This window comes from Conger conger, chromosome 1 (assembly GCF_963514075.1).
Source record: "Conger conger chromosome 1, fConCon1.1, whole genome shotgun sequence".
Taxonomy (NCBI): Eukaryota; Metazoa; Chordata; class Actinopteri; order Anguilliformes; family Congridae; genus Conger; species Conger conger.
In genome coordinates, this window is record NC_083760.1 from 89123668 (window position 1) to 89137738 (window position 14071).

General features: G+C 48.5%; 1 protein-coding gene across 3 annotated transcripts in view; it reads left to right on the top strand.

The window, feature by feature from the left end:
* Positions 1-582: 582 nt before the first annotated feature.
* Positions 583-14071, top strand: part of kdm1a (lysine (K)-specific demethylase 1a) — a 22546-nt gene continuing 9057 nt past the window's right edge. The window contains exons 1-13 of one of the 3 annotated variants that reach the window (XM_061244586.1): positions 583-703; positions 1410-1461; positions 2373-2711; positions 3676-3844; positions 6317-6450; positions 7999-8077; positions 8346-8438; positions 9078-9184; positions 9264-9345; positions 10653-10747; positions 11738-11755; positions 12958-13100; positions 13652-13742. In XM_061244586.1, the coding sequence (XP_061100570.1) occupies positions 1417-1461; positions 2373-2711; positions 3676-3844; positions 6317-6450; positions 7999-8077; positions 8346-8438; positions 9078-9184; positions 9264-9345; positions 10653-10747; positions 11738-11755; positions 12958-13100; positions 13652-13742 (1395 nt within the window). In that variant the 5' untranslated portion in view covers positions 583-703; positions 1410-1416. Of the gene's footprint in view, positions 704-763; positions 960-1409; positions 1462-2372; positions 2712-3675; positions 3845-6316; positions 6451-7998; positions 8078-8345; positions 8439-9077; positions 9185-9263; positions 9346-10652; positions 10748-11737; positions 11756-12957; positions 13101-13651; positions 13743-14071 lie in introns of those variants that run through there. The other 2 variants (XM_061244576.1, XM_061244595.1) reach the window with 2 other exon arrangements.

Here is a 14071-nt window from a genome sequence, read left to right on the forward strand (position 1 = left end):
AGAGGTAGAAACAGAGATGAACTCCCTCCTCACGTGCACGAACTACTTACAAATTAGAAAAGTATATTTTAAGAAAGTATGCCTAATCACGAATTATTTCATTTAGGCAACTAACATGAAGGGCAGTGAGTGACCACCCACAAAAACATGTACTTATTTATTGATTTATTATTGTTATTTTTGTAATATATGGTTACATTTATCGTCATTATTTGGCTATTCTAACACTATTCTGCATATCATGTCTATGTATGCTTTGGCTACATGTGCGTGTCATGCCAATAAAGCAATTAGAATTAGAATTTTGTAGCTACCTTCGGACACTGTGCTTTATTTGATAATCAGTCATGTACGCATATTAAGAGTTTGTGTTCATTTAAGGAAATTGAGTTTTCTGACATGGATGGCACCATAACTTTCATTAGTATGCTACCTACATCACCTAGTATCGATCAATGAAAATTAACTTCATCCTGTTCTACTCATGAACGCGCGACAAGCTCTGGAGTACGCGCAACTCCATTTGGCGAAGAGCTCTCTGTGTCTCAAACTGACAAGATTTTCTGACCAATCATATTATCGAGATGGTCTCAGTGATTCCCATTCTAGCCAATAGGATGACGTAGTGGGCGGAATTCTACGTTTGGGAGGAACGAGTGCGAGGTTGCCTTTGTGCTATTCGATAACTACGGGGTTCCTACGGGTAAGCGGTTTTACTTTCGAAAATACAAGATTTTAAAAATAAAACTGATATAGAATTTCGTCAAGACGTGCAATAGAGTCACGATGACCAGCGAATGCAGTTTAGCCACGACTATGGCTGTGTCCGGCATCTAGCTAGTTAACGTTAGCTTACAAACATGTGTTATTCAATGGTGGTGCAGTTAGCCACGCTAGCTAGCTAGCCGTTCATTGTCATGCGTTTTAGAAATGGTACATTTTGTCATGCTAAAAGCTAGGTGTGTGTTCTCAATCTTACACTTGGTTTTGCTGGTTTCTCCCGTATAAAAAACGTTGGTAAAACGTTAACGATTGTGTAGAAAGCTGTATACTAACGTTAGCACATAAAGGAATCATTTCGCTGGCTGTTTTGCTACCGGGGTTAGGATAGCACTGGGTCAGACATGTTTTTTCTTCTTCTATTTTTTATGAAAGCGACAGAATAACGGCTAGGGTTCCGATGTGTATTTATATAACACATCCAGTTACGGTTTTGCTTGCCTAAAGCTTTTAAAATGTACGCATAATTGTGTTGGATGCACTGCAAGGAAAATCGTAGAAAATTACCTCCGATATCGGGAACTATATGGGAGCTAGCCATAGCACTGAAGCTAATTTGTTAAAGCCCCATTGTTTGATTCCTCTCTGTGTTCCTGACTATGCCTTTCATTCTGTCTTTTATCTCTCAGTGATTGAATGGATATTACCAGGTGCTCGGACAAATGGATAAAACAAGAAAAGGTTGTTATGCTGTGAAGTTATCCTACTCGTGTCATCATTTTCCACATTTAAAATACGCATCGCGCATTGCATCTGTGTGTTACGTTTAATTCGCCACGGTGGTGGCAGGTGCATCTTGCTATACAGGCAAATACGTATTTGCGTCCATTTTTTGCATATCGAAGTGGGAATTAGCTCTATGTGTATGAAATTGTGGAGGATGGAATGTAAAACATAATTCCATCCCTTTTGCATGTTGTTGATGAAGGGAGAAATTCGACTTTTTTTTTTTTTTTTTAAGTACAGTCTTTTTTTGGCAGGCGAACTAAATGTGCAAATGTTTTGACGTAATTTGACTGGAAAACCGCTAATGCATGAAAGACAAGCTTATCTTTTTATGTGCATCATCCTTTTAGATTAAATATCATCTCATTAAAATGGGGGGTTCCGTTAGCACCAGATGCTCTGGTCGAAAGTCTTGGGTTGAGAATGGACGTTCTATTGTCATCGTAGTTAATACACCGCCTCTTCACTTATGCATGCGGCGCTTTTGAATGAACGAATCAGGAATCGCCGCAAGGAACTAGTAAAGTTTTTTTTATTATTATTTCAGTGGTCGAAATCCTGACACTTATCCAAGCGCTTCCCACGCCAGGCTACAATATCTAATCTATTATGTCTGTTATGTCATTTTATGTATTCTTTTAAATTTATGTTTTGTGCAAGTGATACGCCTGTCATTTTAACTTTCTAATAGAACTTTCTCGAACTTTCTCCTTTTTCCATTCATATATATATATATATATATATATATATATATATATATATATATATATATATATATATAAAAAAACATTTCTTGAGTATCTGTTTTCGTTTTTTTGTTTTGGTGTCTTCATCATCCCCTGTATGCCCCCGTCGCCTCCCCCCAGGAGAGACCCCTGTCTTCCTCCATGATGCTGTCGTCCAGTAAGAAGTCGGACCCCGGCTCCTCGTCTTCCTCTTCCTCCTCCTCCGCGCCGGGGGGTGCCGGGCCGGATCGGGCCCCCGAGGCCCCGCCCTCGGTCCAGCCGGGCGGGGCCCCCGGCTCCGTCCCCCCTCCCTCGGAGGGCGGGGTCCCCATCGACCGCTCCCTGAAGAAGAAGGAGCGCGCCTCCCCCAGCGGGGAGCCGGGGGGGCCCCCTCTGCCTCACCCCCACCCCCCGGGGCCGGGGGGGCTGGACGCGGACACCGCCGAGGTCCGGCGCACCAGCCGCCGCAAGAGAGCGAAAGTAAACACCCTAAATCTCTCGTGCCTTACCCCCCCCGCGCCTCCTCTGTGCCTCCTTTCTGCCTTCTCCCCGCAATAGAGCAAGGGTAGACAAGCGGTGGAATTAAAAAAAAAAAAAAAAAAATAATAATAAATAAATAAATTAAAGATTTACAATTCCGGTTACTGAACGTTACCGGCTGTAGTGTAGTCCAGTTAAACAGTTATGCTACTACACTGCTGGCCGTGTTGAAACGGTGTTCGTTTTGGATTCAAATACTTTACTGTGCTCGATTTGATCTTGGGAGTATTTCATAGGTTCCAGTGCACCAGACGAGCTCAGTAGAGTGTGTAGAAGTAGTTGAATCCAAAACAATTGCGTATTTGACCCAGGTCTGCCCCGCACACATGCTTATATACACTCGCGTGCACACATACGAGCTCTTGCAAACACACGGTCGGGGACACACACGCAAACACACTCGCGCGCACACACTGGCACGTATGCACGCCCACACACCTTTACGAATGCAAATGAATACACCTGCATGTAATTAGCTATTGTACTGCTGTACTCGGGGTATTCTAGCTGCCGATCGTGGTACGCTAGTTTGGAAGTTGATGTATTCTTCAAGGGTTCCGATTGTATCTGTATGGTCACACTAGGACTCGGAACCGTACTGTCCTCTCGGGTCCTCTTCACACTTGTTCCTGTGTTCGATCTGCACTTCATTGTACGTCGCTTTGGATAAGAGCGTCTGCTAAATGCCTTGTAATGCAGTGCATCGCAAAAGTACGATGTTTACCGACAAAAGTACGTCACTGATAGAGCGGCTGAATTGCACCTCCTGCTGGCCATGGCGTGGTTTTAATGGAGCGTTTATTGTTCTTCCTGCTGGCCAGGGCGCGGTTTTAATAGAGCGTTTATTGCACCTCCGGCTGGCCAGGGCGCGGTTTTAATGGAGCGTTTATTGTGCTTCCTGTTGCAGGTGGAGTACCGCGAGATGGATGAGAGCCTTGCCAATCTGTCGGAGGACGAGTACTACTCGGAGGAGGAGAGGAACGCCAAGGCGGAGAAGGAGAGGAAGCAGGTCCCCCCGCCCCCCGCCCCGCCCGTGGAGGAGGAGAACGACAGCGAGCCGGAGGAGCCCTCGGGTGAGCCTGGCGCCTTCCCTACGTTCCCCACGTTCCCGGTCTTCCCGATGCTCCCGGCGTTCCCTCTGACTGGAAGTCTCCTGACATTTTCCTCTGTGTAATCGGAAAATGTCTGGGCGTGGGCTGCTGCAGGGCTCATCCTGTTTAAACCACGGACTGTAGACATAATGTGGACCCTGGTGTCTGTGACGCCATCCATGGACTCTCCGTGGGCCGGTGAAAAGCGCTTAGAAACCTCAGAAGGGAATTTTTTTGGGCGCCGCCATGTTGCGAAATTTGGAACCGGAGATTGAGGGCGGCTCCTCCACAAACTGTCTCATGGTCTGGTATCTGTTAAGGCTCTGCTCCAGTGTGTGGATGGGCCCCATGGTCTAGTATCTTAAGGCTCTGCTCCATTGTGTGGATGGGCCCCATGGTCTAGTATCTTAAGGCTCTGCTCCAGTGTGTGGATGGGCCCCATGGTCTGGTATCTGTTAAGGCTCTGCTCCAGTGTGTGGATGGGCCCCATGGTCTAGTATCTTAAGGCTCTGCTCCAGTGTGTGGATGGGCCCCATGGTCTAGTATCTTAAGGCTCGGTTCCAGTGTATGGATGGGCCCCATGGTCTGGTATCTGTTAAGGCTCTGCTCCAGTGTGTGGTTGGGTCCCCATGGTCTTGATATCTGTTAAGGCTCTGCTCCAGTGTATGGATGGGCCCCATGGTCTGGTATCTGTTAAGGCTCTGCTCCAGTGTGTGGATGGGCCCCATGGTCTGGTATCTGTTAAGGCTCTGCTCCAGTGTGTGGATGGGTCCCATGGTCTAGTATCTTAAGGCTCGGTTCCAGTGTATGGATGGGCCCCATGGTCTGGTATCTGTTAAGGCTCTGCTCCAGTGTGTGGATGGGCCCCATGGTCTAGTATCTTAAGGCTCTGCTCCAGTGTGTGGATGGGCCCCATGGTCTAGTGTCTTAAGGCTCTGCTCCAGTGTGTGGATGGGCCCCATGGTCTAGTATCTTAAGGCTCTGCTCCAGTGTGTGGATGGGCCCCATGGTCTGGTATCTGTTAAGGCTCTGCTCCAGTGTGTGGATGGGCCCCATGGTCTGGTATCTGTTCAGACTGGGTCTGATACTACTGCGTTAAATCTCGACCTTGCCTTTGCTGACGCATGATGCGTCTTTGCTGACTCATGTCTCAGCTGGTCTTGTGGCCTGGGTGTGAGGTGTGTCGTTGTGTGTTCTGGAGGAGTGTGCCGTTGTCCAGACGTTGCACAGGTTATGGTGATGAGTGTACCTGAGTGTGAATATGATATATTCATATATGTATCTAAATTTGACACTTCAGGTGGCTGCTTGGATCAAATTTTATGCCGCCTCCACGAAATTCTGGGTAAATAATAACCGGTAAATACAATAATTACTTAGTGAATCATTGCTGACTGGTCATTGGTCCGAGTTGTAGGTATTTATTGGACTTTATTGGACTTATTGGATTTATCTATTGGTCTTCTGCTGCTATAGCCTCATGCACTTAGTTATGGTGCGGTGTGTGTTCACAGATGCTCTTCTGCATACCACTGTTGTAATGTGTGGTTATCACTGTCACTTTCCTGTCAGCTTTGACCAGTCTGGCCCTTCTCCTCTGACCTCTCTCATTAAAGGCATTTTTGCCTGCAGAACTGCCGTTTACTGGATTTTTTTGTTTGTTTTGTGCACCATTCTCTGTAAACTCTAGATGCTATTGTGCTTGAAAATCCCAGGAGATCAGTAGTTTCTGTGATACTCAAACCACTCTGTTGGGCGCCAACAATCATTCCACGGTCAAAGTCACCTAGATCACATTTCTTCCCCATTTTGCCATTTGGTCTGAAAAACAGCTGAACATCTGGACCACCATGTCTGCATGCTTTAATGCATTTAGTTGCTGACACATGAATGGCTGATTAAAACTTGTGTTAGAGAGTCCTATCTGTGCGTGCGTGTGCGTGCGTGTCTGAGGGACTGTATGTGTGCGCGCGTGTGTGTGCGTGTGTGTGCGTGCGTGCGTGCGTGTGTGCGTGTGTGCGTGCGTGTGCGTGCGTTTGCGTGCGTGTGCATGCGTACGTGTGCGTGTGCGAGCGTGTGCGTGCGTTTGCGTGCGTGTGTGTGCGTGTGTGTGTGCATGCGTGCGTGTGTGCATGCGTGCGTGTATGTGTGCATGCGTGCGTGTGTGTGGTGTGCGAGCGTGTGCGTGCGTTTGCGTGCGTGTGTGTGCGTGTGTGTGTGCATGCGTGCGTGTATGTGTGCATGCGTGCGTGTGTGTGGTGTGCGAGCGTGTGCGTGCGTTTGCGTGCGTGTGTGTGCGTGTGTGTGTGCATGCGTGCGTGCGTGCGTGTGTGTGGTGTGCGTGCTTGTGCGTGTGCATGTGTGCATGTGTGTGGTGTGTGGTGTGTGGTGTGTGTGTGTGTGTGTGTGTGTGTGTGTGTGTGTGCGCGCTCATATCTCTCTGTCCGTCTGCAGGGGTAGAGGGCGCGGCCTTCCAGAGCCGCCTCCCCCATGACCGTATGACCTCACAGGAGGCAGCCTGCTTCCCTGACATCATCAGCGGCCCCCAGCAAACCCAAAAAGTGTTCCTGTACATCCGCAACCGCACGGTCAGTACTCTCTCACTCTCACTCACTCACTCACTCACTCACTCACTCACTCACTCACTCACTCACTCACTCACTCACTCTCTCACTCTCTCTCTCTCTCTCTCTCTCTCTCACTCTCTCACTCACTCACTCACTCACTCACTCACTCACTCACACTCATACACGCATACTCACACACACACACACGCACTCACACACACTGACACACACGCACTCACTCACTCACTCACTCACTCACTCACTCACTCACTCACTCACTCACTCACTCACTCACTCACTCACATACACGCATACTCACACACACACTCACACACACGCACTGACACACACGCACGCACTCACACACACTCACCCACACACTCACCCACACACTCACCCACACACTCACCCACACACTCACCCACACACTCACCCACACACTCACCCACACACTCACCCACACACTCACTCACACACTCACTCACTCACCCTCATACACGCATACTCACACACACACTCACACACACGCACTGACACACACACACACACTCACACACACACACACACACACTCGCACACAGCATGTACAGTGTATGTGACTAGTAGAATAGAGAATGCTACATTAGCATGTACAGTATATGTAACTGATAGAATAGAGAATGCTACATTAGCATGTACAGTGTATGTGACTAGTAGAATAGAGAATGCTACATTAGCATGTACATTATGTGTAACTGATAGAATAGAGAATGCTACATTAGCATATACAGTGTATGTGACTAGTAGAATAGAGAATGCTACATTAGCATGAACAGTGTATGTGACTCGTAGAATAGAGAATGCTACATTAGCATGTACAGTGTATGTGACTAGTAGAATAGAGAATGCTACATTAGCATGTACAGTATGTGTAACTGATAGAATAGAGAATGCTACATTAGCATGAACAGTGTATGTGACTAGTAGAATAGAGAATGCTACATTAGCATCTACAGTGTATGTGACTAGTAGAATAGAGAATGCTACATTAGCATGTACATTGTGTAACTGATAGAATAGAGAATGCTACATTAGAATGTACAGTATGTGTAACTGATAGAATAGAGAATGCTACATTAGCATGTACAGTTTATGTGACTCGTAGAATAGAGAATGCTTCATTAGCATGTACATTGTGTAACTGATAGAATAGAGAATGCTACATTAGCATGAACAGTGTATGTGACTAGTAGAATAGAGAATGCTACATTAGCATGAACAGTGTATGTGACTAGTAGAATAGAGAATGCTACATTAGCATGTACAGTGTATGTGACTAGTAGAATAGAGAATGCTACATTAGCATGTACAGTATGTGTAACTGATAGAATAGAGAATGCTACATTAGCATGTACAGTGTATGTGACTAGTAGAATAGAGAATGCTACATTAGCATGTACAGTGTATGCGACTAGTAGAACAGAGAATGCTACATTAGCATGTACAGTGTGTGTAACTGATAGAATAGAGAATGCTACGTTAGCATGTGCAGTACACGTGGCTGACCCCAGGTGTCTCTCTCTGTCACAGCTCCAGCTCTGGCTCGATAACCCCAAAGTCCAGCTCACCTTCGAGGCCACAGCCCAGCAACTGGAGAGCCCCTACAACAGTGAGTCCACCCTGGGTGTTGGTGGGTGATATGCTGTCTGTCTGCCTGTCTGTCGCCTGTCTGTCTGCCTGTCTGTCGCCCGTCTGTCTGTCCCTGTCCGACCGTCCGTTTGGATGCCCAGCTAGCCGTCTGTTCCCTTCTGTCTTCTCGTAGACACTAGTAGGGGAATTAATGCCCACACAGTCGTTCTAAAACCGCACAAACCGTTTCCCCAGGTGCTCTTGTGATGTGCTCTCGGTTGGCTCTGATTGGTTGTTGTCCTTGTCAGGTGACGCAGTCCTGGTCCACAGGATACACAGTTACCTGGAGAGGCACGGCCTCATCAACTTCGGCGTCTACAAGAGAGTCAAGCCCTTACCCAGTGAGTCTCGCTGCCCGCACAGTAGCGCCTCATACAGGCCTGCAGGGGTACTGCACCTGCGTGTCGCGTTCAGCGCCCCCGGTCCTGGGGTCTCCTGTGTGTAACCGTCCAGCTTTAAGCCACATTGAGCTGCTTTCCCAGACAGGGATTAAGCCTCGTCTCAGACAAAATGAAAACTAAAAGTTTTCAATCTTGGGCGAGGCTTAATCCATGTCTGAGAAACCTGCCCAATATGTCAGAAATGGCTGTGCTTGTCATGAAGGATTGTGCTACATTATACATTATATTATACATCCCTCTTTCTCTCTCTCTCTCCTCTCCCTCTCTCTCTCTCCTTTCCCTCTCTCCTTCTCTCCCCCCTACATCTCTCTCCCTCCCTATTTCTCCTTCTCTTCTCTCTCCCTCTCTCCCTCTCCCTCTCTCTCTCCCTCTACCTATCCCTCTCTCCCTCTCCCTCTCTCTCTCCTTCTCTCCCCCTACATCTCTCTCTCCCTCCCTATTTCTCCTTCTCTGTCTCTCTCCCTCCCTCTCCCTCTCTCTCTCCCTCTCCCTCTCCCCCTACATCTCTCTCTCCCTCTCTCTCTCTCCCTCCCTCTCCCTCTCCCTCTCCCTCTCCCTCTCCCTCTCTCTCGCTCACAGCGAAGAAGACGGGGAAGGTGATCATCATTGGAGGGGGGGTTTCTGGATTGGCTGCCGCTCGGCAGTTGCAGAGCTTTGGGATGGATGTGACCGTGCTGGAGGCCAGGGTGGGTAACGCCCCGACCCCTGACCCCTGACCCCTGACCCCCGACCCCTGACCCCAGAGTAACGTGTGTGTTCCTGCAGGACCGTGTGGGAGGCAGGGTGGCCACCTTCCGGAAGGGGAACTATGTAGCAGACCTGGGTGCCATGGTGGTGACTGGACTGGGTGAGGATCCCCCCCCCCCCCACTCCCCTCACTCACTCACTCACTCACTCACTCACTCACTCACTCACTCACTCACTCACTCACTCACTCACTCACACACACACACACACACACACACACTCACTCACTCACTCACTCACTCACTCACTCACTCACTCACTCACTCACTCACTCACTCACTCACTCACTCACTCACTCACTCACAGACATGCACTCACACACAGACACGCACTCACACACAGACACGCACTCACAGACACACACACACACGCTCACGGACATGCGCGCACACACACACACAAACACACGCATGCTGGCAAATGTACACACGCGCACACACACATGCAGGCACACACGCATGCACACATGCATATATATATACACACAAACACACACACACAAGCTATACTTTCTCAAAAACAAAAATAGCCTTGCCAGTATAGATAAGATGAGGTGGGCGGTCACTAACGCTGATGTCACAGTCACTACTGGAGAGTTCTAGAATGCTGACATAGAATGTTGAGAGAGCATTCCAAAAAACCTACTCTGCAAAAATAGTTTACTGCGGTCTGTTAGAGCCCCCTTTTTCTTGGAGAGCGTCTGTTGCGGTGGTTATCGGCAGCCTGTAGCGTAGTGGTTAAGGTGCATGACTGGGACCCGCATGGTTGGTGGTTCGATCCCCAGTGTAGCCACAATGAGATCCGCACAGCCGTTGGGCCCTTGAGCAAGGCAGCAAGGGAAGATTGTCTCCTGCTTGTGCGTAATCAACTGTAAGTCGCTGTGGATAAAAACGTCAGCCAAATTACATGTAATGTAATGTAATGTAATCGGTCTCCTCTGTCAATTCGGCAGTTCAGCCGTAGATATGCTGCAGTTTCTCTGCTCACCAGCAGGTGGCAGTGAGCGCCCAGCACATTGAGTTTGGCTTGTGCTCAGTCCTGTGGGTTTTATACTGTGTATGTGTATGTGTCAGTGTGTGAGTGTGAGTGTGAGTGTGAGTGTGAGTGTGAGTGAGAGTGAGAGTGAGAGTGAGAGTGAGAGTGAGAGTGAGAGTGAGAGTGAGAGTGAGAGTGAGAGTGAGAGTGAGTGTGAGTGTGAGTGTGAGTGTGAGTGAGAGTGAGAGTGAGAGTGAGAGTGAGAGTGAGAGTGAGAGTGAGAGTGAGAGTGAGAGTGAGAGTGAGAGTGTGAGTGAGAGCATCAGGGATTTCAGCTCTGAAGCACACACTCTGCATTATCACTCAGCCTCTTTAACGCCATTTTGTCTGGAATGTGTGGAGTGTCTGACGTGCGTTTCGGATGATTGACAGGTGGAAACCCCATGGCGGTGGTCAGTAAGCAGGTGAACATGGAGCTGGCCAAAATCAAACAGAAGTGCCCTCTGTACGAGGCCAACGGACAAGCTGTGAGTAACCTGCGATCACAGGGACGCAACACGACCACAACCATACCGCAACTTCATCACAACACGACCAAAAACTTACTGCAACCTCATCATAACCTTACTGCAACCTGACCACAACCTCATCACCACCTGACCGCAACCTTACTGCAACCTCATCACAACCTTACTGCTACCTGACCACAACCTTACTGCATCCTCATTGCAGCCTGAACAAAACCTTACTGCAACCTCATCCTAACCTTACTACAACCTGACCACAACATGAACAAGACCTCACTCCAACCTGGCCACAACCTTACTGCAACCTGACCACAATCTTACTGCAACCTCATGACAACGCGACCAAAAACTTACTGCAACCTCATCATAACCTTACTGCAACCTGACCAGAACCTTACTGCAACCTGTCCACAACCTTACTGCAACCTGACCACTACCTTACTGCACCCTGACCACAGCCTCATCACCACCTGACCGCAACCTTACTGCAACCTCATCACAACCTTTCTGCAACATGATCACGACATGCCTACGACCTCACTGACAAATGACTGAGACTCGCTTGCAGCCGTACTGCAGCGCAACATGAGTTAAATTCCCAGGGTGCATTGGGACAGGTGCAGATGCATTGGTGTAGAAATGTGGCAGTGTTGTTGGGAGTCCTCCTGTGACCCCCTCCCCCCCACCCCTCTCCTAGTTCGGGGTTGTTTAGGGTCATTATCTGCCCCCAATTACCCCGGACAGGGGGAGAGCCCTCTTCAGCCCCTTCCTGCTGTGCCCCAATCACTAATTACAGCCGCGAATAACGGCCTTTATGTGTGTGTGAGCCCACTGGTGCTCATTCGCTTCTGTTCACCGAGTTTTCTCTTTGTTTTAATTCTCTCTCTCCCTCTCTCTCTCTCTCTCTCTCTCTCTCTCTCCCTCTCTCTCTCTCCCTCCCCCCCTCTCTCTCTCCTTCTCTCTCCTCCCATCGGGAAATCCTGACCCAAGGGTGAACGGTGTACAAGTGTACGTATTCTTTTTTTTTCTTTCTTTAATATCATTATTGTGTTTGCTAATAAATATGCCGTTGCCCTTCATAATCAGGAGAGATACGTGATCTTTATCACGTACGAGTTTATCATGAGAATACTCAGCATCACATACACATTAAAAAAAAAAAAAAACACAACGAAGAGAATTAACTCTATAAATAGGAGTGTGTGTTTTTGTGTTGAAGCGGGCATAAGTTATTGATGCATCATAGACAGGTGTGCCTCTGATCTCTCTGTGGTTAGAGGTGATTGTTGTTTAATAACAGCTACCTGTGTAAACACAAAGCCTTCATTATCTATTCTCAGCTGTCTGTGAGCAGTGCTCTTCACTTTGATGGCTAAATACAGACTCGCTCCAACACTTGGCCGAATAAATGTATTAAAACAGCAACAAAGTATATTTTTATTTTTCAATCCTGCTGGCGGCTAATTGGAAGAAGGGCTCTACTTGCTGGAATGAAGTAGTTCTCTGGTCTTACCCTCACTCAAAGCAGCCTAGGATTGGGTTTACGGTTAACCCTTTCTGTAACTATTGTAATATCCCAACCCTTTCTGTGACTACTGTAAAATCAATCCCAACTCTTTCTGTAACTACAGTAAAATCCAAACCTTTTTTGTGCCTACTGTAAAATCCATCCCAACCCTTTCTGTAACTACAGTAAAATCCCAACCCTTTTTGTAACTACTGTGAAATCCCAAGAGTGCCATATGGCACCTTACTCCTTTTCAACCAATCAGAATAAGTGCTCTAATATTGTTCTGAGTCCTCATTAAAACCCTGCTAAGCTTTCCTCAACCAAAGCCCCAAGGCATTGGCTGGAGCCCCTTGATAATTGGGCTTGGCACTGAAACGGTTAATGGCCGCATTGTGATCGCAATAGTCGTGCACGCACTCACTTGGCTGTCTGCCGAGGAACACAACAGCTGGTTTGAAGGAGGAAGAAGGGATGGAATGAGGGCGAGGGGAAGGTAAAGAGGGAAATTAAGAGAGCTAAAGAGGGGAAACGGTGGCTTTGGAAGGAGGGAGAGGTGGAAAGGTTAGCTGGAAGAGGGAGAGGAAAGAGGAGAGGGAATGATTTTCAGGGTAGATTCACTGGCCGTGTTGTAATGTCCATGTGTTTTTATCTTGTATGTATCTGTATTTATTTATTTGTTTTTATGAAACGGCGCGTTCAGGTGCCCAAGGAGAAGGACGAGATGGTGGAGCAGGAGTTCAACCGGCTCCTGGAGGCCACGTCGTACCTGAGCCACCAACTCGACTTCAACTTCCTCAACAACAAGCCTGTGTCTCTGGGTCAGGCCCTGGAGGTCGTGATTCAGTAAGTGCCTGTGTCATACGGGGCTAATGGTACGAGGCTACGACGCTAATGCTATGAGGCTAATGCTACAGGCTACGGTGCTAATGCTATGAGGCTAACGCTACAGGCTACGGCACTAATGCTACAAGGATAACTCTTCTGGGCTACGAGGCTAAGGCTACATGCTACGGGGCTACATGCTACGGCGCTAATGCTCCAGGCCATGGCGCTGCATGCTACGTGACTGCTGCTACATGCTATGGGGCTACATGCTACGTGGCTACTGCTACATCCTATGGGGCTACATGCTACGAAGCTAATGCTCTGGCTGTGGTACCCCATGCTATGGGGCTATAGCGATCCTCACTACAAGGCTAACGCTGTAGGCTAGGGCGCTAATGCACCAGGCTATGGCCCTAACGCTCCAGACTACAAGGCTAACACTACACACTGTGCTGCTAAAGCTCAAGTCTATGCTGCACACTACAGCACGGACGCTCCATGCGTACTCTGGATGCTAGGGCGCTAAGGCAGGATGCTACGGCGCTAACTGCTCGGCTGTGCGTTTCCAGGCTGCAGGAGAAGCACGTGAAGGACGAGCAGATTGAACACTGGAAGAAGATCGTAAAAACCCAGGAGGACCTGAAGGAGCTGCTCAACAAGGTAGTGCTGACATACAGCAAGGAGGGTGGGGGTGTGTGTGTGTGTGTGTGTGTGTGTGTGGGGGGCTGTGTGTGTGTGTGTGTGTGTGTGTGTGTGTCGGGCTGTGTGTGTGTGTGTGTGGGGATGTGTGTGTGTGTGTGTGGGGCTGTGTGGGGCTGTGTGGGGCTGTGTGTGTGTGTGTGTGTGTGCCTCTGTGTGTGTGTGTGTGTGTGTGTGTGGGACAGTGTGTGTGTGTGCGGCAGTGTGTGTGTGCGGCAGTGTGTGTGTGCGGCAGTGTGTGTGTGCGGCAGTGTGTGTGTGCGGCATTGTGTGTGTGCGGCATTGTGTGT